The following is a 26,055-nucleotide window of genomic DNA, read 5'->3' as shown; positions in this document are numbered from 1 at the left end:
TTGAACCTGGCTGTGGACATGATGCTAGGGTTGAAGTTCGAGTTGAACCTGGCTGTGGACATGAAGCTAGGGTTGAGGTTCGAGTTGAACCTGGCTGTGGACATGAAGCTAGGGTTGAGGTTAGAGTTGAACCTGGCTGTGGACATGATGCTAGGGTTGAGGTTAGGACACACTACTTCTGAACAGTTTGAATCCCTTCCCTAATAGGTGTACAGTGCAGACGGGGAGTTCCTGTTTAAGTTTGGTTCCCATGGCGAGGGGAACGGACAGTTCAATGCCCCGACAGGCGTTGCCGTGGACGCCAACGGGAACATCATCGTTGCCGACTGGGGGAACAGCAGAATACAGGTCAGTTAATGATGATCTTGATGGCAAGATTAACAAGCAGCATTAGTCATTATATTTGATTTACTCTTTCGAGTTAGATCAAAAATAATATGATCATAAGTAATGTAACTTATTATGCGTACAGCTGACCCTGACCTTGTTTTTGTATTGTCCTGCAGGTGTTTGATAGTTCCGGGTCGTTCCTGTCCTACATCAACACCACAGCAGACCCTCTCTATGGTCCACAGGGCCTGTCTCTCACCTCTGATGGACACGTGGCTGTGGCTGACTCTGGCAACCATTGCTTCAAGGTTTACCGCTACCTGCAGTAGGTAGAACCATTGCTTTAGGGACGGTCTGTTGCAGGCCTACCACTCCCATGTGCGTCCCAAATGGCTCCCTATTCCCTTCATAGTGCACTACTTCTTAACAGAAACCCATAGGGCTCTGGTCAAAAGTAGTGCACTATATAAGGAATAGGTTTCCATTTGGGATGTACCCCAGATCTGTGCCGGACAGACAAACCAACCACAGCCCGACCTGGGTCCAAAAATAAGACAAATACTTGAAAGTATTTTAAGTGTTTGGGATGTGCTTGATTTACCTGTTTATTTGAGTTTGCGCTTTTGGGACTGTTCCATTGGTTCAGGCAAACCAAATCAAGTGCAGCACTTGAAGTATTGGAAAGTATTTGATCTAATGTATGTATTTTTGCCCCCAGGTCAGTGCACGTGTTAGCACTGAGCAACGACACAAACCAATGTACTATACATAATATACAGGTGCAATGATCTTTCCCATAGCTGTCCCTTTGATTTGCACATCTGATCAGATCCACCTCATCCAGTTAGTGTTCTCTGAACCCCCCAACATCATGAAGTAACAATATAACCCCCGTTGACTCCTCCTTGTGCTGTGTTATGGAGTCTGAAATGACACCCTATTCTTTGTGTAGTTCACTACTTTTGACCTGGGCCCATTGGGCTCTGGTCAAAAGTAGTGCACTATGCCATTTGGGATGCAGCCTATTTGTGTAGAGTGTATTTACCTCTTTGTTCAGTCATTGATGTGAAACTACGAGGAGGTATGAAGGAGATATGAAGTGTGTATATAGTGTAACTGATATTAGGAGACCAGATCAGTGATGGGTTGAAGTACGTGTATAATAATTGAGCCATGTTGTGAAGGAGCTCGTCCCAATGCATGAAGTTGTATCTTTACCTTGTTATTAACTCAGACGTGACGACATACGTGGCGTTTATGAACTGTTTCTTCGCCATGTGGTCGAAGTGCAACGAACAATGTGCTTACGGTGAAACCAACCAGCGACGCAAAGCAGAAGCTTTTGAAACATCATTTCTCTTTCAGTTGTATCTAAGAGCAAACTGACTTAACTTATAGCCATCTCACATATAAAAAGTCATCGCCATCTGTGCATTGATTTGCTGTATGAACTGTGTATGCATAACTGTGTACAATGGATCATTATGCAGCTTTGTCTGTGCTTTCATTTTAAAACATATCTTTTGGTTAATCCGAGAACAGCAGTCTGGCATTCCAGCGTTTCTATGTACGGCAGCTGTCCTAAAGTGTGCTTTTTAAAACAGGAGTTCAGCTGGAGAAGAGATGTGTCATGATTATTGCATATGTGAGCAGCAGTATTATTATAAACTAGTTCAGCATTTACAAATTATTTTTCTAATTTGATGTGTTTTATTTTTTTGAAATTCACGCCTTTGTCATTTGTCTCCATATATAGTAAAAACCCTTAGCCACTTTGAGGGGATTAGTAGAACAAACAGTGAAGATTTAGAATTTGAAAGATTTGATTTGCCAAAAAATACATAGAAGTGGGTTTTGAATTGTGACATGTTGGAGTACATATTGAAAACCAATACCAATGATTATATTACTTAGTGTTATTGAACATGCAAAACTACATTATATATTTGACTAACTTCTGGGTTTCAGTCTTAAACACTGTCAACAGTATATTTACCACTTATATAGTTTGTTTTCAGAAGCCACAGTGTGAATGTATCAACAGCTTCAGTGTGTGTTGAAGGACTAGAGTTACAATGTTTCATTGCCTGGTTATCACAGTTCATAGCATTTCTTTAATAACACTATTGTCCTGAGGGTTTCATTAGCATTAGATGAGCTATAGCGCTCTCACTCCCCCTGGTGGTCACCACTGTAACAACACAGCACCCTTGGTGCCAAAATAGAGTCCCTATAACCTCTCTGATGTCATGCCAAACTGGCTACACAGTCTATCACAGGTTGTTTTTATTAAGGAGTATTAGACACATCATCTCTTTGTTTCAAAAATATGTCACTCAATCTTCTTTGTGAATATGCACTGGTAATAAAAGCACATGGTTTATGGAGATACTGAGTGTGCTTTCTGCTTTCCTCTATTCATACTAAACATATATCCTTCTCTGTGTCACAGTCTCTCTCTGTTGTCCAGGACAGTCATCCTGGGTCACGTGATGTTCAGGAGCCACAACTTTCTGGAACGTTTCTGATAGAAATGTGTTGCATAGAGCCAACATATTTCCCTATTCTCAATGACAGCCAAACATGTCTGTTCTATATAATATATTTATATCTGGATGTTCACTGAAGGCAACCAAGGGTTATATTGAACACTGGTTGACCTCGTACTGTTTCATGAAGTCCTTGAGCATGTTACAGGCTTTACGGTTCTTAGTAGCTTTACACTTCCTCTCCTCTGGAATCTCCTCCAACCACATCTCATTATCCAGGACATAGACAGGCCTACGGAAGACAGCATTTAGTTATACAGGCCTGGGGTGGACAACATTTAGTTATACAGGCCTGGGGTGGACAACATTTAGTTATACAGCCCTGGGGTGGACAACATTTAGTTATACAGCCCTGGGGTGGACAACATTTAGTTATACAGCCCTGGGGTGGACAACATTTAGTTATACAGCCCTGGGGTGGACAACATTTAGTTATACAGGCCTGGGGTGGACAACATTTAGTTATACAGGCCTGGGGTGGACAACATTTAGTTATACAGCCCTGGGGTAGACAACATTTAGTAATACAGGCCTGGGGTGGACAACATTTAGTATTACAGACCTGGGGTGGACAACATTTAGTAATACAGGCCTGGGGTGGACAGCATTGGAGTCTCTCACTCAAACTGCACTGGAATAGTCTCCCATTCTACACTGTACATGTAGTGTACATTTCCCAATGAAGAAATCACAATCTAGGGCCCAAGTAGGGATAAACCTTTACAGTATCTCAATTCAACAATATTGTAATAAATATCCTCTATGCTGTCTTTTTTTACCTGATGATTCCATGTATTATATCAATGTTGTCTTCCAATATATTGACACATACTGTATAGTTAATTGAAATGGAACCCTATTCCATACATGGCGCACTACTTTTGACCCTGGCTGTGACCCCACTCTCCAAATGTGTCTCAGGGGGAGTTGAGAGATGCAAAAAATGAATTTCCGATGCACACATTGGTATAATACACACTTGTACATATAACACCCACCTAATTATTATTATTTTATAACATGTAGCACTACTTTTGACCAGAGCCCTATGAACCCTGGTTAAAAGTAGTGCACTATATAGGGAATAGGGTACCATTTGGGACGCATCCCATGACTTACTTCCCACTGTGGTCAGTGGTGTCAGAGATGGTCCCATCTCTACCCATGATCAGGTAGTTCCTGTCAGTCTTCATGTCAAACTCATCACAGGCTTTACGCTTGATCATGTCTCTCACTGCTCCAGTCTGCATCACGTCTTTACCTGGCATAGCAGAGAACCAGCACAAGAATAATGTCAAGGAAATTATACTTCAAGAGAATGTTCAAGTACCAAATGGCACTCTTTTCCCTATATAGTGCACTACTTTTGACCAGGACCCATCCAAAGTAGTGCATCATAAGAAATAGGCTGCCTTTTGGGATGCAAACTGTAATATTGTAGAACACTCACCTGTCTGTAGGATTTTGGTCAGTAATGTGGTGTAATGTTGAAAGACTCCATCATCGGATGAGTTGACAAACGTGACGACGTACACTGTCAGAAGGACAACATGAAGGGGTGTTAGTACCAACTACAGCACATTAGAAAGAAAAGAGTATTTGGTTTCCAGGTATAAACTCACCATAATTTACAATTGGAGAGAAACAAGCAAAGCTCCTGCGAGTCTCTTTCTCCATGGCTTTACTGTACGTGACTTTCTTCTTTGGGCAGCCACCTGAGACAAAGCAAATAAAAACTAGATACACAATAGTTCAAAATAGTTCAGGCACTATCAAAATACTAGCTGGAAGGAGTGCACATACCCTCTGCACAGGAGCACATATTGTCCTGACAGATCTTGGAGATCATGTTGCTCTTCTGGGGTGAGCTGTAAAACACAGTGCATCTCCTCTCTGTCGGGACATAGTTCAGCATTAGTCACTCAGACGATGGCTGTGTCCCATACGGCATCCTATTCTCTCTATTGTGCACTACATTTGACCAGGGCCTAAAGCCTCACCAGGCTGCACCAGCCCCATGGACCTTCCAGATACACTGCAACCATTGTCTTAATATACCCTAAACTAAACATGGTGGTATACCTGGGTTGTAGTAGTCATAGACCACAGCAGCAGCGGGCTGCACCAGGCCCATGGGACTGATCTGTTTGGCCCGGAACGCTACACACTGTGGTTCCTCTGTGATCTGGAATACATAGTGACAATACAGCCTCCGAGGGTAGAGAGGACAGCCTTGGCGGGAACACGAGAACTCTTTTGCGAATCACTATGGGAGTTGTTCAGTAGTCATAGCTGATTGATGTCGTGGCTTTGGATACAAAAGGTCTTACCTCAGCGAAGTAGAGGAACACTTTATTTGGGGCGATGTCATAATGGTCAATGTATTTCTCAGTACCCTTTACATTCTAGAGGAGAGAAATTGAAAAAGACATCATTATATAGTTTGACAACATGTCAATGTGAATCGCTAAAATGTGTTTTCTTCCTGGAACTGATTCTGCTGATCTCAGATATTTCAAAGGGATTACATGTAATAACTGTGGTAAGTGGTTGTTTTTCCTACTAAACGTAGGGCTCGATTCAATCTGTAGCGCTGAAGATCCGCACTACAGCTTGAAATTTAAAGGTAATTTTCAATTGAGCCGACATATCAAATCGTATTTGCCACACGCTTTGTAAACAACAGGTGTAGACTAACAGTGAAATGCTAACCTACGGGTCCTTCCCAACAACGTCGATTTTTTTGGGGGGTGAAATAATAGAAAAATAATAACACAAGGAATAAATAAACAATGAGTAATCAGAGAGGACAGTCTATGACACCGGTGGCTGGAGTCTGACAATCTTTACGGCCTTCCTCTGACACCGCCTGGTATAGAGGTCCTGGATGGCAGGGAGCTCGACCCCAGTGATGTACTGGGCCATACGCACTACCTCTGCCCTATAGGCTGTCTCATCGTCATTGGTGATCAGGCCTACCAAACTTAATGATGGTGTTGGAGTCATACACAGCCAGTCGTGGGTGAACAGGGACTACAGGAGGGGTCTAAGCACATACCCCTGAGGGGCCGCCATATTGAGGCCCAGTTGGGGGTCGGCCCGTCAGGAAGTCCAGGATCCAGTTGCAGAGGGAGGTGTTCAGTCTCAGGGTCCTTAGCTTAGTGATGAGTTTGGAGGGCACTATGGTGTTGAACGCTGAGCTGTAGTCAATGAACAGCATTCTAATGTTCCTTTGTTCAGGTGGAAAAGGGCAATGTGGAGTGCAATACAGATTGCGTCATCTGTGGATCTGTTGGGGCGGTATGTGAATTAGAGTGGGTCCAGGGTGTCTGGGATGATGGTGTTGATGTGAGCCATGACCAGCCTTTCAAAGCATTTCATGGCTACAGATGAGTGCTACCTAGTGAGTGCTACAGTGTGATAGTCATTTAGACAGGTTATCTTGGCATTCTTGGGCATATGGTGGTCTACTTGAAACATGTAGGTATTACAGACTGGGTCAGGGAGAGGTTGAACAATTCAGTGAAGACACTTGCGCATGCTCTGAGTATGCGTCCTGGTAATCCATCTGGCCCTGCAGCCTTTTGAATATTAGCTTGTTTAAAGGTCTTACTCACATCACACTCACAAGAGTGTGATCACCCATGGTGTCAGGAACAGCATGAATCAGTGTTGCTAGCCTCGAAGCGAGCATAGAATGTGTTTAGCTCGTCTGGTAGGCTCGCGTCACTGGACAGCTCACCGCTGTGTATCCCTTTGTAATCCATGATAGGTTGCAAGCTCTGCCACATCCGACGACCATCAGAGCCGATAAAGTAGGATTTGATCTTGGTCCTGTATTGATGCTTTGCCTGAGGGCGTAACGGTATTTATTATAAGCGTCCGGATTAGTGTCCCGCTCCTTGAAGGCGGCAGCTCTAGCCTTTAGCTCAGTGCAGATGTTGCCTGTAATCCATGGCTTCTGGCTGGGTTATGTACGTACGGTCATTGTCGATGCACTTATTAATGTGATAAACTCCTCAATGATATTGGATGAATCGTGGAAAATATTCCAGTCTGTGCTAGTGAAACAGTCCTGTATAGAAGCAACCGCTTCATGTGACCACTTCCGTATTAAGCGCATCACTGTTACTTCCTGTTTGAGTTTTTGCTTGTAAGCAGCAATCAGGAGGATAGAGTTATGGTCAGATTTGCCAAAGGGAGGGCGAGGGAGAGCTTTGTATACGTCTCTGTGTGTGGAGTAAAGGTGGTCTAGAATTAGTTTGCCTCTAGTTGCACAGGTGACATGATGGTAGAAATGAGGTAAAACGGATTTCAGTTTTCTTACATATGCAGCATTTACCGTGAATGCAGTCTCTACGAACGCAGAAACATTGCCTTCAAATTTCAATTGTGCTGTATGGTGGAACTTCAGCACTACAGATTGAATCGAGCCCATAGTTGAATGCACTGACTGTGTATAAGAGCGTCTGCTGGATGGCAAAAATGTAAATCAACATTACATGTAGGCCTACTGTACCTCCTCCAGATCCTGCATGTTAGGTTTGAGTCCACTGAGAAGGGAGATGTCCACGATGACCATGCCTGTAGAATTACCACTGGTCAGTCTGTAGGAGAAGAGAGGAGAGAGAGAACCATATATCCACTCATCCCACCCTATGCATGCATGTATGTATGCATGCAGACAGACAGACAGACAGACACCTGTACTCACCCCACACACACAGTGTAGACTAGGGACTTCTCCCTCTCCTCCTCCTGTGGGGTGTGTCTCTTCCTGCGTGTGCGCAGGTCAAACCATTCCATCCTGCTCATTGGCTCATCACTAGGGTTCCCAACCCCGTCAGACTCATAGTTATAATAGTCGTCTAGCTCAGGACCATCGTCCGCTTTTTCTGTCATTTTACATAAAAAAAAAACAATTTTATGTTTTCAAGCAGCACTCCAGCAAATGTGTTTAGTGTTTATAGATGCATTCTGACTGAAACTTACTTCTGTACTTAACCTCTCCCTCCACTGAGACATTGAGACTGTAGAAACCACAGTCCATGCTCTCCAGAGTTCTGTAGGTCTGGACCACCTGATGACATAAAACAAACATTGTGGACACATGCGTTGAGATTCAGACAGTCTTACAATGTTAGAATCATCATCATTTACTTTTAAATCTATTTACTGAATTTACTTACTGATAAGGTCCCATTTCCCTTACCCTCTGTGTTAATAGTGATCTGGCTTCCTTGGTTCACCTGCCAAGACAAACCAGACAACACAGAGATTAGTAGAACAGTAAAACAGAATTTGAGAAAGTTAAATCAGAGCACTGCTTGAATTCTAAACTCAATCTCACCTGGAAGGCAGATAGGGTCAGGGCATTACGCTTCGTAAGATGAACTCTCTGCTTGCTGCCGTTTTGGTAACACATCTCAACATTAAGGTCCAAGTCCTGAACATCATTGTCCTTGATACTGTACTTAGCTAGAGCCTCAAGAGCTACAACTGTATCCTGTTGGAGGGAGGGAGGGACAAAGGAGAAGGAGAGAGAGGACAAAGGAGAAGGAGAGAGGGGACAAAGGAGAAGGAGAGAGGGGACAAAGGAGTAGGAGAGAGGGACAAAGGAGAAGGAGAGAGGGAACAAAGGAGAAGGAGAGAGGGGACAAAGGAGAAGGAGAGAGGGGACAAAGGAGAAGGAGAGAGGGGACAAAGGAGAAGGAGAGAGGGGACAAAGGAGGAGGAGGGAGGGACAAAGGAGAAGGAGAGGGACAAAGGAGAAGGAGAGGGGGACAAAGGAGAAGGAGAGAGGGACAAAGGAGAAGGAGAGAGGGAACAAAGGAGAAGGAGAGAGGGGACAAAGGAGAAGGAGAGAGGGGACAAAGGAGAAGGAGAGAGGGGACAAAGGAGGAGGAGGGAGGGACAAAGGAGAAGGAGAGAGGGGACAAAGAAGAAGGAGAGAGGGGACGGGACAGAAAAAGAAAGAAAAGGGATGAGAGAGAAAGAGGGAGAGTAAAGTATATAACTAGGGCCAGGAGTTTCTCGAGGTCAAGTCAAGTGGTCAGTGATAACTCCGAGCTCCCGATCATAATGCTACAGTACCTACCTGTCTGTCTACTGGTGGCTTGTCCTACAGTACCTACCTGTCTGTCTACTGGTGGCTTGTCCTACAGTACCTACCTGTCTGTCTACTGGTGGCTTGACCTACAGTACCTACCTGTCTGTCTACTGGTGTCTTGACCTCCAGTACCTACCTGTGTAGAGCGGAACCCTCCTCCATACTGTCTCTGCTCAGTGAGCCAGCGGGCGATGCACGTCGCGTACGTCATGTCTCCCTCCGCCACTGTCTGGAGCAGGGCGTAAGCTGTGGTCTCCACGGAGATGGCCTGGGCCTGGGGCACCTGATTGGCCCTCGTCTCCCCGCTCAGCCTCAGAGCATCACTGGCCTCCCAGTGACATGTATCTGCTTCTGCAGGGGAGATATACAGTATGTTTAGCAGCTACAGTATGTCCTTAGCCATATAACATTGCAGGGGAGACATAATCAATCATATGGCGCCCTCTGCTGTTTAAATGTTGTCATTGTGTATGTCTACCTTCCCTCAATGATCATGCAGACCAGGGAATCAATGTCTACCCAGAAGACCTTATCCTGACCTTTTCTCCAGCCACTACCTGTAATACTTTACAGGTAATCAAATCAGGTTGAAGTCCAAAGGAATGAGTTAAAACTGTACAAACACACTTTAGATGAATAGAGCCTTTCTGATATAGACAACTTCTGAAGTAATTAGACAACTAGGCAACCCATAGCCCTAGATGACTAGTAAAGTAACAAGGTACTGACCATTGTCACTGTGTGCCAAGGCCCTGAGTTTGGTCTGAGCCATGGAGGCACTGTCTCCGCCAGGGGAGGTTAGAGAGAGGGCGTAGGAGGTGATGGCAACAGAGAAGGGCCTCTGAAGGGAGTCCAGCTTCGAATCCAGGTAGGCCTTAGCCTGCTCCATAGCCTGCCTCTAACACAGGAAATGGTGGATAGATTTAGCATTAGAAACAACAAATGCATTAGTTAAACATGATCACAACAGACACAAAAAGGCATGTTGCTTTATTCTGGATCATATTGTTGCAAAACCAACTTGCCCCTTCGGGATAATAATTACACAACTTTTAGTAAGTCAGTGATGATAAGTTAGGTGATGTAAAGGTTATGTCCGTGACTTAGTTGAATCGATGTATTACCATTTCTGAGCCTTTTCCTTCAGGGTACAGTGCCACAGCGTGGTTCATGGCTATCAGAACAAACGCTGTCAGAGACACCTCTCCCTCAAACCCTCCCACTCCACCCTGAGGGAATGGAGAGATAGCAGACAGGTAAAGACATCATATTGTATGGTATGGTACCTGCATGGTCTGGACATAAAGAACATTTGGGTCATGCTTTATTATACATTTTTTTTACCTTTATGTAACTTGGCAACTCGGTTAAGAATACATTCTTATTTACAATTACGGCCTAGCCCGGCCAAACCCAAACCCGGACGACACTGGGCCAATTGTGCGCCACCCTATGTGTCTCCCAATCACGGCCGGTTGTGATACGGCCTAGAATCTAACCAGGGTCTGTAGTGACGCCTCTAGCACTGAGATGCAGTGCCTTAGAACACTGTGCCACTCGGTAGCCCCTACTTAGAGGTTATAGGGGCGCGATTGCTACCCAGCCCGGGCAGAAAGAAATTTGGACGATATTTGAGTCGACTGCTAGATGGTTGACAGTGACACATCCTAGAAAGACAAAATCTCTTGCTGTTGTGCCCTTGAGAAAAGCACTTAACCCCTAAACTGCTCAACTGGCGGCACAGTGTGGCTGCCCCCAGCCTCTCCAACCTAATGTGTATTTCTGAGGGGTAGGGTACAGCATAAATCATATTTCCGTCTTGAATGGATGAATAAAGCATTCTTTCCTGCATGGTGCGGTCATAGAGTGGGTTAGGGTCAGTGAAGGCTCCACTGGACAGCTGTTTAGACACCAGGTAGGAAATAGACTGTTGGATGTAGGAGTCCTCCACTGAAATCACGTCCCTGCACTGGGACAACTCCTTGGCTATAAAGGCTGTCAACCAAACACTGCTTGGGGTTGACAGGAAAGCTCCATAGGATCCGTCTGTCTTCTTGAAGGTCAGGATTCTGCCATATCCTTGGAAAGAGAAAGAATCAATTCATTTCAACCATTTGATTCCCACAAGGGTAGATGTCTCAAAGGGGACTAACTTAAATTCTCCCAGTGTCCCCTCACCAGCCTGTATCATGGCTTGGGCTTCATCTCTGCGTTCAGCCTTTAGGTCGACCCACTGTCCAGTAGCGTCCAGGTATCTCATGGCGTGGATGGCTGGAGACATGGTGACCATGGTCTGCTCCGCACACCCCTTGGGAAGGGAGATGAGCTGGTCCACTCCATCCAGGTTCAGACAGTTCTCCACTGACTCTCCCATCACACCACCTACATGGGCGTGATGGGAGAGGTTTCCCTGTTATAGCAGTAAACTAGCCCTGGAGATTGGTCAGGGAAAACTGAAATAATATCTCATGGACCAAAATGTAAAAAATGTCAATGTAAATACATACAGTACTACAGACCCAACACAGTATATGTTCCACACTAGCAGAAAGTCTGACTACAGTATTTATCGACCCTCCTTTCCTTTGACACTGATGTAGGTGTCAGATTCCAGCCCAGGGACAGCATTAGGAGGAGGTGGAATTTCAAGCTCGATTGACTTGGCAGCTGTGTGACATAGATAAGAAATGGAGAGACTGTTTTAACTCAATGGTCTGATGAGGCTTGTTTGCATAAATGTCACTTTTACTACAGGTTTCACGTGTTTAGAAAGACAACATTACCTTTCCCGTCAATGTTGTATTCTTGTTGTATTGAGACCAGTTCCCCTTCCCCCTGTATAACACAACAAAATGTGAGCGTTCATTGTTTATACAGACATATATCAAATCAAATCAAATCAAATCAAATCAAATTTTATTTGTCACATACACATGGTTAGCAGATGTTAATGCGAGTGTAGCGAAATGCTTGTGCTTCTAGTTCCGACAATGCAGTGATAACCAACAAGTAATCTAACTAACAATTCCAAAACTACTGTCTTATACACAGTGTAAGGGGATAAGGAATATGTACATAAGGATATATGAATGAGTGATGGTACAGAGCAGCATACAGTAGATGGTATCGAGTACAGTATATACATATGAGATGAGTATGTAGACAAAGTAAACAAAGTGGCATAGTTAAAGTGGCTAGTGACATAAGAATGCAGTCGATGATCTAGAGTACAGTATATACATATGCATATGAGATGAATAGTGTAGGGTAAGTAACATTATATAAGGTAGCATTGTTTAAAGTGGCTAGTGATATATTTACATCATTTCCCATCAATTCCCATTATTAAAGTGGCTGGAGTTGGGTCAGTGTCAATGACAGTGTGTTGGCAGCAGCCACTCAATGTTAGTGATTGCTGTTTAACAGTCTGATGGCCTTGAGATAGAAGCTGTTTTTCAGTCTCTCGGTCCCAGCTTTGATGCACCTGTACTGACCTCGCCTTCTGGATGATAGCGGGGTGAACAGGCAGTGGTTTGGGTGGTTGATGTCCTTGATGATCTTTATGGCCTTCCTGTAACATCGGGTGGTGTAGGTGTCCTGGAGGGCAGGTAGTTTGCCCCGGTGATGCGTTGTGCAGACCTCACTACCCTCTGGAGAGCCTTACGGTTGAGGGCGGAGCAGTTGCCGTACCAGGCGGTGATACAGCCCGCCAGGATGCTCTCGATTGTGCATCTGTAGAAGTTTGTGAGTGCTTTTGGTGACAAGCCGAATTTCTTCAGCCTCTTGAGGTTGAAGAGGCGCTGCTGCGCCTTCTTCACGACGCTGTCAGTGTGAGTGGACCAATTCAGTTTGTCTGTGATGTGTATGCCGAGGAACTTAAAACTTGCTACCCTCTCCACTACTGATCCATCGATGTGGATAGGGGGTGTTCCCTCTGCTGTTTCCTGAAGTCCACAATCATCTCCTTAGTTTTGTTGACGTTGAGTGTGAGGTTATTTTCCTGACACCACACTCCGAGGCCCTCACCTCCTCCCTGTAGGCCGTCTCGTCGTTGTTGGTAATCAAGCCTACCACTGTTGTGTCGTCCGCAAACTTGATGATTGAGTTGGAGGCGTGCATGGCCACGCAGTCGTGGGTGAACAGGGAGTACAGGAGAGGGCTCAGAACGCACCCTTGTGGGGCCCCCGTGTTGAGGATCAGCGGGGAGGAGATGTTGTTGCCTACCCTCACCACCTGTGGGCGGCCCGTCAGGAAGTCCAGTACCCAGTTGCACAGGGCGGGGTCGAGACCCAGGGTCTCGAGCTTGATGACGAGCTTGGAGGGTACTATGGTATTGAATGCCGAGCTGTAGTCGATGAACAGCATTCTCACATAGGTATTCCTCTTGTCCAGGTGGGTTAGGGCAGTGTGCAGTGTGGTTGAGATTGCATCGTCTGTGGACCTATTTGGGCGGTAAGCAAATTGGAGTGGGTCTAGGGTGTCAGGTAGGGTGGAGGTGATATGGTCCTTGACTAGTCTCTCAAAGCACTTCATGATGACGGAAGTGAGTGCTACGGGCGGTAGTCGTTTAGCTCAGTTACCTTAGCTTTCTTGGGAACAGGAACAATGGTGGCCCTCTTGAAGCATGTGGGAACAGCAGACTGGTATAGGGATTGATTGAATATGTCCGTAAACACACCGGCCAGCTGGTCTGCGCATGCTCTGAGGGCGCGGCTGGGGATGCCGTCTGGGCCTGCAGCCTTGCGAGGGTTAACACGTTTAAATGTCTTACTCACCTCGGCTGCAGTGAAGGAGAGACTGCATGTTTTCGTTGCAGGCAGTGTCAGTGGCACTGTATTGTCCTCAAAGCGGGCAAAAAAGTGATTTAGTCTGCCTGGGAGCAAGACATCCTGGTCCGTGACTGGGCTGGGTTTCTTCTTGTAGTCCGTGATTGACTGTAGACCCTGCCACATGCCTCTTGTGTCTGAGCCATTGAATTGAGATTCCACTTTGTCTCTGTACTGACGCTTAGCTTGTTTAATAGCCTTGCGGAGGGAATAGCTGCATTGTTTATATTCGGACATATATACAAATGTAGGATCTTAATTTGAGCCAGATTGCTACAGCAGGAAGATTATCCTGCAGCAACAGGAAATGTGAATTAATATGTGAATTATAATTAATGGCCTTTTTTGTAGGGGTTGCAACTGTTTTTGTAAGGGAAAATCAAGTCAGAAATGTCAAAGTGGATAGCCTTTTTAAACCTATAATATACTACCCGTTTTAAATGTCCTGCATTGCAATCGTTCAACAGGGTAATCAAATTAAGATTCTACATCTGTACTGTAACTTTTGTATAATAATGGGAGAAAAACAGTGGTGTTCAGCACAATAAAGAAGTGAGAACCACATGTAGCCTAATGTACACATGTATCATAGAGACATACTGAAGCACTACTGTATATTAGAGGGAGAGAGGTGATACAAGTGTCGTGTTCATACCGTGACTTTGAGGTCCTTCTTGACCTGGTCGCGGGCCGTCTTAGTGTAGGCGTCCACATGGATAGGGATGTTTCCTATGACCAGAGGAACCACGGTGAAGTAGACCGGGACAGCAGAGTTACCTGGTACTGTGACCACCTGCTTGTCCCCTCTGTCTCCCCCTGCACTGCACAGACCCTCCACCCACGCCAGCTCCACTGTCACCTTCACAGAGAGAAACACATGGTAGTAGATGGAAGTATAGTCAAATTGTCTATCAAAGGAATCTGCAGATAAAAATGTCTGCAACTGCAGTTTATTTGTATAAATGGCTGTTGGAGGCATTTTGGACTCATATTGTTTTTACAACACTAGTTACCTCCATACAGTCGGTTCTGTAGTTGAACACCACAGCTTTCATCTGTAGCTGTTCATTTCTCTTCACAGAATAGGGAAGTCTGAGAGATACAAAGAAGTCCTGAAACACCACCAGAGGCTTGGGCTCTGCTATACAAAACCCTGAAGGGAGAATCAACACTAACATGAACCACTTGATGACTGTCCTCTGAAAGTCTGTTTGTGCTATCATGCCATCTTTTTGTCACTCGTTGTCATGGTTGGCTTGACAATGACAGCTAAAAGGAGTTTGCAAGAGCACAAATATATTTAGGACTAGGCTAGTGTAATGGTCTTAGGTTAGATGGAAGAGGTGACCTGCCTTTTGTTTTAGAGATCCCCACTGCTTGAACCTCCCAGGTAGTGATGGAGTCAGGGACAGCAACACTGTGTCTGAAAATAATAACATACAACATGATGTCATTCCTAATATACTTGTTACACTATATTGGTCCCCAAGTTTTACCCAGTAAGTTCACATGGTCAGGGAAAACTCCTGGTCCCAGTCATGACTGTCCTGGCCTATGTCCCAAATGGCACCCTATTCCCTATATAGTGCACTACTTTAGACCAGGGCCGGTAGTGCACTATATAGGGAATAGGGTATAATTGATGATTGGTGATGTAGATGTTGCAGGTTACCATGTTACCTTACGAGACCAGAGGGCCCCACATCAACGATGCCCCACATCCAGGTCTGAGGGAAATAGGAGCGGAGGTGGACAGACACCTCATCTATGGCCTCTTCTTCCTCACCAATATCATCAGACGCTAAATAGGAGAACAGGGAAGAGGACACATTTCAGCTCAATCAATACAAAATATGTGCATATACTGTAGTACAACTCATCTGAAAAAAGACAAAAGTATTGACTAATCTAAGAAGTTCTATATAAGTGGTTAGAAACTGGGTGGTTCGAACCCTGAATGCTGATTGGCTTAAGTCGTGGTATATCAGACCGTATACACTGGGTATGACAAAATATTGATTTATATTGTTCTAATTACATTGGTAACCAGTTTATAATAGCAATAAGGCACTCTGAGGTTTGTGGTATATGGCCAATATACCATGACTAAGGGCTGTATCCATGTTGCGTCGGGCATATACCACACCCCCTCGTGCCTTAAATGCACCACAAGAATCTTTAGCTTGTGAGATACTTCTGAGATGCTATTGACATTCCAACTACTAATATAATAATATAATACAATACTGTACTTTTAGCCAGGCTGTATGTGTTTTTTATCTTTGTGATGTTTCTCCTCAGCATGGTGGCATCTTTGCAGCACTTGAGGAAGGCAGTGCGACACGGAGCAGACCTGTGGATGGTTTTAGAATGACGACTCTCACAGGACAGACCCAGGCTGTTAAACCTGGCCCCATCGTGACAACACCTCTTCTCCACTGGCTCCTGGTATCTGTTGACTGCAGATAAGAACAATGTGTCTAGATAATAAATGATGTCTAGATAATAAATGATGTCTAGCTAATAAATGATGTCTAGCTAATAAATGATGTCTAGCTAATAAATGATGTCTAGATAATAAATGATGTCTAGATAATAAATGATGTCTAGATAATAAATGATGTCTAGATAATAAATGATGTCTAGATAATAAATGATGTCTAGTTAATAAATGATGTCTATCTAATAAATGATGTCTAGATAATAAATGATGTCTAGATAATAAATGATGTCTAGATAATAAATGATGTCTAGATAATAAATGATGTCTAGATAATAAATGATGTCTAGTTAATAAATGATGTCTAGCTAATAAATGATGTCTAGCTAATAAATGATGTCTAGCTAATAAATGTAATATGCTAAGGAAGACTTTTTCTGAAACATATCTGAACATTTGTAAATGAAAGGATAATTGAAACGTATCCTTATGGAGCACTCTCCATATTCTGTAACTAATAACACCCGATACACCATAAGAGTGAAAGCAGCATGCTCAGAAGATGGAGGGAGAATAGGAGAGGCTACTGCTACACCTACTGATGTCAGAGAAAGCCTGGTGATGGTTCAGGGCTCTCTTCAGTCTTTTACTTTTGTCGTTACAGGAGTAATCTGGTTATCAGAGGACAAAAGAAAAATCATTTTACAATATTGGGTGAAATAAAGTCCATCAACGAACACACAGCTGCTGTGGTGTGCTTTTACCAATCAGGAACATGTGCTATTCATTGAGTATTATAAGGAGTTAAATGTCTGAATGTAAACCGTACCCTTTCTCACGTGACCCTCTGTATCTCCACAGTTGGTTATAAAGGCGAGCCCAGCGTCCTGTAACACAGACTGGGAGTTCCTGCCCCCTCCCATAGAACACGCCAGGTCATAGGAGTTCATGTAGGCAAACATCTAAAGAAGAAGATGACTTTATTGGTCCATTTACTGCATGAACAACAGGGATTTGTCTTTTGGATATCCCATTCTCCCTGGTAGACAAATACATACTGTCCTGTACATGCAGTAGATACATATAACAGTACATACTGTCCTGTACATGCAGTAGATACATACAGTGCCTTGCGAAAGTATTCGGCCCCCTTGAACTTTGCGACCTATTGCCACATTTCAGGCTTCAAACAAAGATATAAAACTGTATTTTTTTGTGAAGAATCAACAACAAGTGGGACACAATCATGAAGTGGAACGACATTTATTGGATATTTCAAACTTTTTTAACAAATCAAAAACTGAAAAATTGGGCCTGCAAAATTATTCAGCCCCTTTACTTTCAGTGCAGCAAACTCTCTCCAGAAGTTCAGTGAGGATCTCTGAATGATCCAATGTTGACCTAAATGACTAATGATGATAAATACAATCCACCTGTGTGTAATCAAGTCTCCGTATAAATGCACCTGCACTGTGATAGTCTCAGAGGTCCGTTAAAAGCGCAGAGAGCATCATGAAGAACAAGGAACACACCAGGCAGGTCCGAGATACTGTTGTGAAGAAGTTTAAAGCCGGATTTGGATACGAAAAGATTTCCCAAGCTTTAAACATCCCAAGGAGCACTGTGCAAGCGATAATATTGAAATGGAAGGAGTATCAGACCACTGCAAATCTACCAAGACCTGGCCGTCCCTCTAAACTTTCAGCTCATACAAGGAGAAGACTGATCAGAGATGCAGCCAAGAGGCCCATGATCACTCTGGATGAACTGCAGAGATCTACAGCTGAGGTGGGAGACTCTGTCCATAGGACAACAATCAGTCGTATATTGCACAAATCTGGCCTTTATGGAAGAGTGGCAAGAAGAAAGCCATTTCTTAAAGATATCCATAAAAAGTGTTGTTTAAAGTTTGCCACAAGCCACCTGGGAGACACACCAAACATGTGGAAGAAGGTGCTCTGGTCAGATGAAACCAAAATTGAACTTTTTGGCAACAATGCAAAACGTTATGTTTGGCGTAAAAGCAACACAGCTCATCACCCTGAACACACCATCCCCACTGTCAAACATGGTGGTGGCAGCATCATGGTTTGGGCCTGCTTTTCTTCAGCAGGGACAGGGAAGATGGTTAAAATTGATGGGAAGATGGATGGAGCCAAATACAGGACCATTCTGGAAGAAAACCTGATGGAGTCTGCAAAAGACCTGAGAATGGGACGGAGATTTGTCTTCCAACAAGACAATGATCCAAAACATAAAGTAAAATCTACAATGGAATGGTTCAAAAATAAACATATCCAGGTGTTAGAATGGCCAAGTCCAGACCTGAATCCAATCGAGAATCTGTGGAAAGAACTGAAAACTGCTGTTCACAAATGCTCTCCATCCCACCTCACTGAGCTCGAGCTGTTTTGCAAGGAGGAATGGGAAAAGATTTCAGTCTCTCGATGTGCAAAACTGATAGAGACATACCCCAAGCGACTTACAGCTGTAATCGCAGCAAAAGGTGGCGCTACAAAGTATTAACTTAAGGGGGCTGAATAATATTGCACGCCCAATTTTTCAGTTTTTGATTTGTTAAAAAAGTTTGAAATATCCAATAAATGTCGTTCCACTTCATGATTGTCTCCCACTTGTTGTTGATTCTTCACAAAAAAATACAGTTTTATATCTTTATGTTTGAAGCCTGAAATGTGGCAAAAGGTCGCAAAGTTCAAGGGGGCCGAATACTTTCGCAAGGCACTGTATTACAGTACATACTGTCCTGTACATACAGTAGAATCATATCAATACAGTACATACTGTCCTGTACACGCAGTAGATACATATTACAGTACATACTGTCCTGTACATGCAGTAGATACATATAACAATACATACTGTCCTGTACATGCAGTAGATACATATAACAGTACATACTGTCATGTACATACAGTAGATACATATAAATACAGTACATACTGTCCTGTACATACAGGGGATACATACACTGCCGTTCAAAAGATTGGGGTCACTTAGAAATGTTTTGTTTTTGAAAGAAAAACACATTTTTTTTGTCCATTAAAATAACATCAAATTGATCAGAAATACAGTGTAGACATTGTTAATGTTGTAAATGACTATTGTAGCTGGAAATGGCAGATGTTTTATAGAATATCTACATAGGCGTACAGAGGCCCATTATCAGCAACCATCACTCCTGTGTTCCAATGGCACGTTGTCTTAGCTAATCCAAGTTAATCATTTTAAAAGGCTAATTGATCATTAGAAAACCCTTTTGCAATTATGTTCACACAGCTAAAAACTGTTGTTCTAATTAAAGAAGCAATAAAACTGGCCTTCTTTAGACTAGTTGAGGAGCTGGAGCATCAGCATTTGTGGGTTCGATTGCGGACTCAAAATAGCCAGAAAATTTATTCTGAAACTCATCAGTCTAACTCACAGTCTAACTCATCAAACTCATATACATTTAAACTCAGTTTTTCACTATTCCTGACATTTAATCCTAGTAAAAATTCCTTGTCTTAGGTCAGTTAGGATCACCACTTTATTTTAAGAATGTGAAATGTCCGAATAATAGTAGAGAGAATGATTTATTTCAGATTTTATTTCCTTCATCACATTCTCAGTGGGTCATAAGTTTACATACACTCAATTAATATCTCGTAGAATTGCCTTTACATTTTTTACTTGGGTCAAACGTTTCGGGTAGCCTTCCACAAGCTTCCCACAATAAGTTGGGTGAATTTTGGCCCATTCCCCCTGAGAGAGCTGGTGTAACTGAGTCAGGTTTGTAGGGCTCCTTGCTCACACACACTTTTTCAGTTCTGCCCACCAATTTTCTATAGGATTGAGGTCAGGGCTTTGCAATGGCCACTCCAAAACTTTGACTTTGTTGTCCTTAAGCCATTTCGCCACAACTTTGGAAGTATGCTCGAGTTCATTGTCCATTTGGAAGACCCATTTGCGATCAAGCTTTAATTTCCTGACTGATGTCTTGAGATGTTGCTTCAATATATTCACATAATTTTCCTACCTCATGATGCCATCTATTTTGTGAAGTGCACCAGACCCTCCTGCAGCAAAGTCCCTCCACAACATGATGCTGCCACCCCCGTGCTTCACGGTTGGGATGGTGTTCTTCACCTTGCAAGCATCCCCCTTTTTCCTCCAAACATAATGATGGTCATTATGGCCAAACTGTTCTATTTTGGTTTCAACAGACCAGAGGACATTTCTCCAAAAAGTACAATCTTTGTCCCCATGTGCAGTTGCAAACCATAGTCTGGCTTTTTTTATGGCGGTTTTGGAGCAGTGGCTTCTTCCTTGCTGAGCTGCCTTTCAGGTTATGTTGATATAAGACTCGTTTTACTGTGGATATAGATACTTTTGTACCTGTTTCCTCCAGCATCTTCACAAGGTCATTTGCTGTTGTTTGGGGATTGATTTGCACTTTTCGCACCAAAGTACTTTCAGACAGAACGCGTCTCCTTCCTGAGGGTTATGACGGCTGCGTGGTCCCATGGTGTTTATACTTGGGTACTATTGTTTGTACAGAGGAACGTGGTACCTTCAGGCGTTTGGAAATTGCTCCTAAGGATGAGCCAGATTTTTTTCCTGGGTTCTTGGCTGATTTCTTTAGATTTTCCCATGATGTCAAGCAAAGAGGCACTGAGTTTGAAGGTATTTTGATACAGTGAATTCATTATAAGTGAAATAATCTGTCTGTAAACAATTGTTGAAAAAATGACTTGTGGCATGCACAAAGTACATGTCCTAACCGACTTGCCAAAATTATAGTTTGTTAACAAGAAATTTGTGGAGTGGTTTAAAAACAGGTTTTAATGACTCCAACCTAAATGTATGTAAACTTCCGACTTCAAATGTACTGTATGTATATATTCATGAAACCTGGTAAGACAGAGGCTCTGTACCTTCTCAGGAGTGAGTTTGTTGTTCTTGTTGAGGATGTAAACAGCTGTATCTACAGCAGCCAGAGCTACCTTGTCTCCCTGGTCTGTACGGACCACCACAGTCACCAAGTCAGCTGGTTTATGCTCTTTAAATGGAAGGATCTCAATCTGAAAACACAACATCAAAGATATCACATTATGCCTCCATGCAAATCTATACTGAACAAAAATATAATGCAGCGAATATAGCAAATATAGCAAATATAAATGTAATATGGATGGTGGTAAGAGATGAATGGGAGGGGTTGAATGGAGCTAAAGGGTGGGACTAATAACAACAAGATAACAAAAGTAAAATATACTGTGTCTGTAAAATGTATATAGGTTCAGAACTTTTGTGAAACGGCACAGTTAAAAATATATGGCAAATATAAATCAAACTGGATGGACATCAGAGATAGATGGGAAAGGTTGAGGATTGAGGAAGGCAGGACTAAAAACAAACAAAATATAACTATTGTCAAATAGATGGTGTCCGTAAAATATATATAGTGTGTATAAGCTGGAAGTAGAAGCCTAAGTGTTCTTGTTCATTAGTTTACTCCAATTACGGGAAGGGTGGAAAGGTTAGCGGAAAATCATTTTTATTTCAATTTTATTTAACCTTTGTTTAACTTGGTAAGTCAGCGGAAAATAATAACGGGAAATATATTTTAAAAATAAATGTATATATATATGTGTGTGTATATGTATGTATATTTATATTTACAAAAAATATATATGGGGGGTTGGAAATGATGCAGACAATTACATTGATGGAAACTACAATCTATCTCCAATATTAAAGCTGATCTGCCCCTAAATATGAATAATAATAATAATAAAACAAAGAGTAGAAGCAGAGAAACAAGCAGCAACTACAGAACCTGTCCTTTGCAGATATCTTTGGCATCCGCCCATACAGAGTCAGCCACTATGGTAGTCTTCTCTGGTGCCTGTGTGAAGTAGTAGGCCACCAGTCTGAAGGAGGGGACCAGGTCAAGACTGTAGGGCAGACTGAAGGTGGTCAGCTCAGTCCTCTGGACCCTGTTCATCTGGACCACTCTGCCCTTACTCAGGACCTGCCACAGAATGGAAACAGAGGAAATAACACATTATTACTCTTCACTACAGATATTGAAATGGTTCATTTCTCAACCCCCAAAGTGCTTATATTCCTGTTGGTTACAGACAAACTACAGCTATGACAATCCCAGTCTACTGCAATGTCTGGAAACTTGAAGCTATGCACAGATAAAGTATGTTGCAGAAGTGGTAAATGGTCATTTCCATCTATTATTAGAATGGACTGATACTCCAGTATGTTACCATATAGTAGATGTAGGCTGGTCGTGGGGTGCCTGGAGGGGTGATGTCTCTGAGAGTGACCGTCATGGTTCCTCCAGGCTCCAGGGTGACATGTTCTATCTCTACACTCAGGTAGCTGTTCCCCTCAGACTGGACTGCTGACACTGTCATTTTGGCATCACCCACTATTACCTCCTCCTCCGCCCCCTCAGCAAACATCTGGAGAGAGAGGAACAGATCGTCAATATGACATCACATCAAATAGTGACTGTGTCTCAAACGACACTATATTCCCTATTTAGTGCACTACCTTTCTGCTGACCACATAGAGCTTAGAGACATATTATGCTTGTCAAACTACATGGGAAATAGAGTGTTGATTGAAAGTTCTCTGTGTCTGTCCTGTACCTTGATGTCCATAGACGTGGCCAGTTTGGGCACTTCGAAGGCGAGAACAGCCTCACCCTTAGAGTTACCGGATCCCTCCATCTTCACAGATTGTGTGCCTTCTACAGAGGTCACTGAAACTGAAGCCCTCATACGGAGGTCAGGGGCTGGGGATCCATCTGGGTGGCTGGTGGTGGCCTGAGAAGGAAACATGCAGCATATGCCCAGTAGACTATGACTGCCATACTCTAAAAGGTAAAGCAAATACAATTGATGACACTGATAACTATTGTACGTCTCATTTGGAAAAGTGATTTGCTAATCTCAATATGATGTCCTGAATGAATACAATTATATTTTATTCTGTGGTGTTAATGTTTGTCTTTGAGTGCAGAAACGACCACACTGTACCAGGATAGAGAACTTTCCTCCAGGTGTGAAGTATTCCTTAGTCTTAGACATGTCAATGATGTATGGAGACGTCACTATCTTTACTGAAGTGGTCTCAGCTTCTTCTAGATCTCCACCTGAGAGAGAGAGAGAGAGAGAACGAGAGAGAGAGAGAGAACGAGAGAGAGAGGGAGAGAGAATGCAGAGAGAGAGAGGAGAGAGAATGCAGAGAGAGAAGGTCGTTGTTGTATGTCCTAGAGAAAACACCTGGATCTGCTGGATCATGTTTTATCTGACTGAATGAAGAACTTACTTGCTGTTTCTAAAGCTGTAACAGCTATGTACAGATTGTATCCCTCCATGTGTAGGATGTTTTGCTTTCCTGCTTTCCCACGTAGGTCTTCAGTTGGCAGCGTAATGCTGGCGACGCCGTCTTGGATCTACAATACACAAGAAATAAGTTCACAAATGGCTCATCAGAAGAATAAAAGTCAATGGAAACAATAACCCTACAATCAGAAACATTGACTTTAATGTTGTGTTTTTTTAAATGTAAAGCTTTGAGATGATAAAGTGAACTCACAGAAGTCTTGTTTTCTAGGCCAGGTAGATGTGTTCTTTTGCCTTCTTGATTGATTAGTCCAAATCTAACATAAGCTATGCCATTGACACCTTTGCCATAGGTGTACCTGCAATCAACACACATGTATTTGGCACACTATGAAAAAAAGTATGAAAATGTATGCACTCACTACTGTAAGTCGCTCTGGATAAGAGCGTCTGCTAAATTACTCAAATGTAAATGTAAAATGTATGAACAATTCACAAAACAGTCCATTAACGCAATCTGCGTCAACAATCTCACCTTGCAGAGACGTTGAACTGAAAAGAATCCTCTGTCAGCAAATAATATGGTTTCAAAGCTGCTATCTTCACCTCAAACATAGGAAGAACTGAAAGAAACAGAGGGGAAGCTTGTTGGGCCGTATCATACTGTCAGACAACCTACTTTAGATTACTCACCATATTCTTTGACCTCAAACTCCACTGAAGAGTTGGACATGGGATAGTTGGTAAAAGTGGCAACAATCCTCCAATGGCCAGCCCTGAATCACATGGGCAGAGGAGTAGTGGTCAGTGCTACTGATGTCCTGTCTTCCATAGACTTTATGTCAACATCCTACTTACGTCTCAACGTCAGGGATCATTATGTTCCTCTGAAGGAGTTTACTGGAGTGTAGAGCCTGGTTGTACACCAGCAGGCCTTTGGAGTTCTGTAGAGAGACAGTGAATGTTAGTTAGAGAACAGAGAGTTCATTTAACACAATAAAACAACTTTAACATGCAGATAGATGTCTTGCAAACTTACAAATATCTTGACATTGATGCTTTCATCAACAGGCAGCAGGTAGTTGTCTAGCGTGAAGACCCTGAAATTGACTGGAAAAGGACAAATTGGGATTAGGCTTAATGTTTAACTAAAACCATGTGTAATGTTATTTTACACTTTACCATTCTCTCCTGGATTGTAGATTGGTTTGTCTGTCTGAATGAAGACATAACCCTTTTTAGTTGACAAAAGGATTGTCTTTTTTTTTGGAAGAAAATCATCATTGGTCTCTGTAGCCAGTTGGATAAATGGCACAATTTTCTTTCTTTTTCTTATGCTTTTGATTGCCTCTTCGTACAGGCTAGGAATGACCTATAAAACATGAGAATAGAGGCAGAATCATTTAAATGCATGTTCCAGTAGTTCCATAGGGCATGAAAAGAGGTTAGCCTTCTGTATACCTACCCTCATTTTCACAACCGCCTGATAGCCATTGGCTTCATTAAGAGTTACATGCTTTTTTTCAGACAGAACTTTATTATTGGCGGTTTGGTACAGGAAGTACAGAGTGTACTGTGTAGGCTTGATAGCTCCCTGGAGCTGTACTGTCACTGTCTCCTCTACTCCCAGGTGGACTATGTTGGGAGCAGTGATGAGACATCTGCAAACACAAGCACACATGAACACACACACACACACATGAACACAAACAAACACACACGCACACATGAACACACACACACACACACGAACACAAACAAACACACACACACACACGAACACAAACACACATGAACACACACACACACACATGAACACACACACACGCACGCACACACACACGAACAAACAAACACATACGCACACATGAACACAAACACACACACACGAACACAAACAAACACACACACACACATGAACACAAACGCACACACACACATGAACACACACACGCACACATGAACACACACACACATGAACACAAACAAACACACACACACACACACGAACACACACACACACGAACACAAACAAACACAAGCACACATGAACACAAACAAACACACGCACGAACAAGCACAAGCGCTCACACACACACACAAATGGTGGTAATTTTTTAGGACTGCGACATGACATAAAATGAGCATGACCAATGATACAAGTAAAATATACTGTATCTACAAAGAATTAGCATGGACAGAACATAACTCACGTTGGCCTCTGCCCACTAACTGCAGTCAGTGCAGACATGATCAGAAGCAGTGTGTTCCTCATCTTTCTGCTTTACCGTCTGATCTGTATCATGCCACTGGAACAAGAGTCTTCATTAATTGTCTCAACCCCAAACTTGCACAGGAAAATAAAACAAAACACTGTAGAAGTGATCTATCTGTAAATCTATGTTGCTCCAGTCTGAGAGTGGGAGGTTCTCTC

The 26,055-nt window shown here is 43.0% G+C and overlaps 2 protein-coding genes across 4 annotated transcripts in view; one reads left to right on the top strand and one right to left on the bottom strand.

The window, feature by feature from the left end:
• The window catches only part of LOC115141755 (tripartite motif-containing protein 3-like), a 40,701-nt gene extending 37,982 nt beyond the window's left edge, over positions 1-2,719 (top strand). For all 3 annotated transcript variants that reach the window (XM_029680925.2, XM_065000318.1, XM_065000319.1), the window contains 2 exons: positions 208-348; positions 507-2,719. In XM_029680925.2, coding sequence (XP_029536785.1) covers positions 208-348; positions 507-659 — 294 coding nt within the window. In that variant the 3' untranslated portion in view covers positions 660-2,719. The remainder of the gene's footprint in view (positions 1-207; positions 349-506) is intronic.
• LOC115141754 (complement C4-like) lies at positions 2,600-26,055 on the bottom strand. Its single transcript, XM_065000317.1, has 40 exons — positions 25,835-26,055; positions 25,087-25,282; positions 24,804-24,993; positions 24,661-24,731; positions 24,480-24,565; positions 24,315-24,397; positions 24,157-24,244; positions 23,875-23,980; positions 23,605-23,731; positions 23,313-23,428; positions 22,923-23,099; positions 22,536-22,733; positions 22,094-22,288; positions 21,189-21,335; positions 17,084-17,216; positions 16,854-16,925; positions 16,067-16,273; positions 15,495-15,615; positions 15,167-15,237; positions 14,828-14,967; positions 14,470-14,673; positions 11,772-11,823; positions 11,574-11,655; positions 11,167-11,372; positions 10,838-11,067; positions 10,113-10,220; positions 9,718-9,886; positions 9,125-9,339; positions 8,230-8,385; positions 8,069-8,128; positions 7,872-7,959; positions 7,594-7,774; positions 7,399-7,486; positions 5,210-5,284; positions 4,962-5,064; positions 4,683-4,772; positions 4,502-4,594; positions 4,330-4,413; positions 3,999-4,140; positions 2,600-3,111 (listed from the first exon to the last, which is right to left on the bottom strand). Exons 1-40 carry the CDS (start codon positions 25,894-25,896, stop codon positions 2,970-2,972), a joined length of 5,154 nt encoding a protein of 1,717 aa, XP_064856389.1. The 5' UTR covers positions 25,897-26,055; the 3' UTR covers positions 2,600-2,969.

The sequence above is a fragment of the Oncorhynchus nerka genome, linkage group LG14, assembly GCF_034236695.1.
Source record: "Oncorhynchus nerka isolate Pitt River linkage group LG14, Oner_Uvic_2.0, whole genome shotgun sequence".
Classification (NCBI taxonomy): domain Eukaryota; kingdom Metazoa; phylum Chordata; class Actinopteri; order Salmoniformes; family Salmonidae; genus Oncorhynchus; species Oncorhynchus nerka.
This window is presented reverse-complemented; position numbering and strand designations above follow the sequence as displayed.

What these genes read in the sequence shown, in the direction of transcription:
- LOC115141754 (XM_065000317.1), bottom strand. Translation starts at nt 25,896, where the DNA reads ATGAGGAACACACTGCTTCTGATCATGTCTGCACTGACTGCAGTTAGT. An exon ending in GCATCAATGTCAAGATATTT is followed by an intron (nt 24,566 to 24,660) that starts GTAAGTTTGCAA and finishes GTCTCTCTACAG; the next exon opens with AACTCCAAAGGCCTGCTGGT. An exon ending in CTCTCCAATTGTAAATTATG is followed by an intron (nt 4,414 to 4,501) that starts GTGAGTTTATAC and finishes TCCTTCTGACAG; the next exon opens with TGTACGTCGTCACGTTTGTC.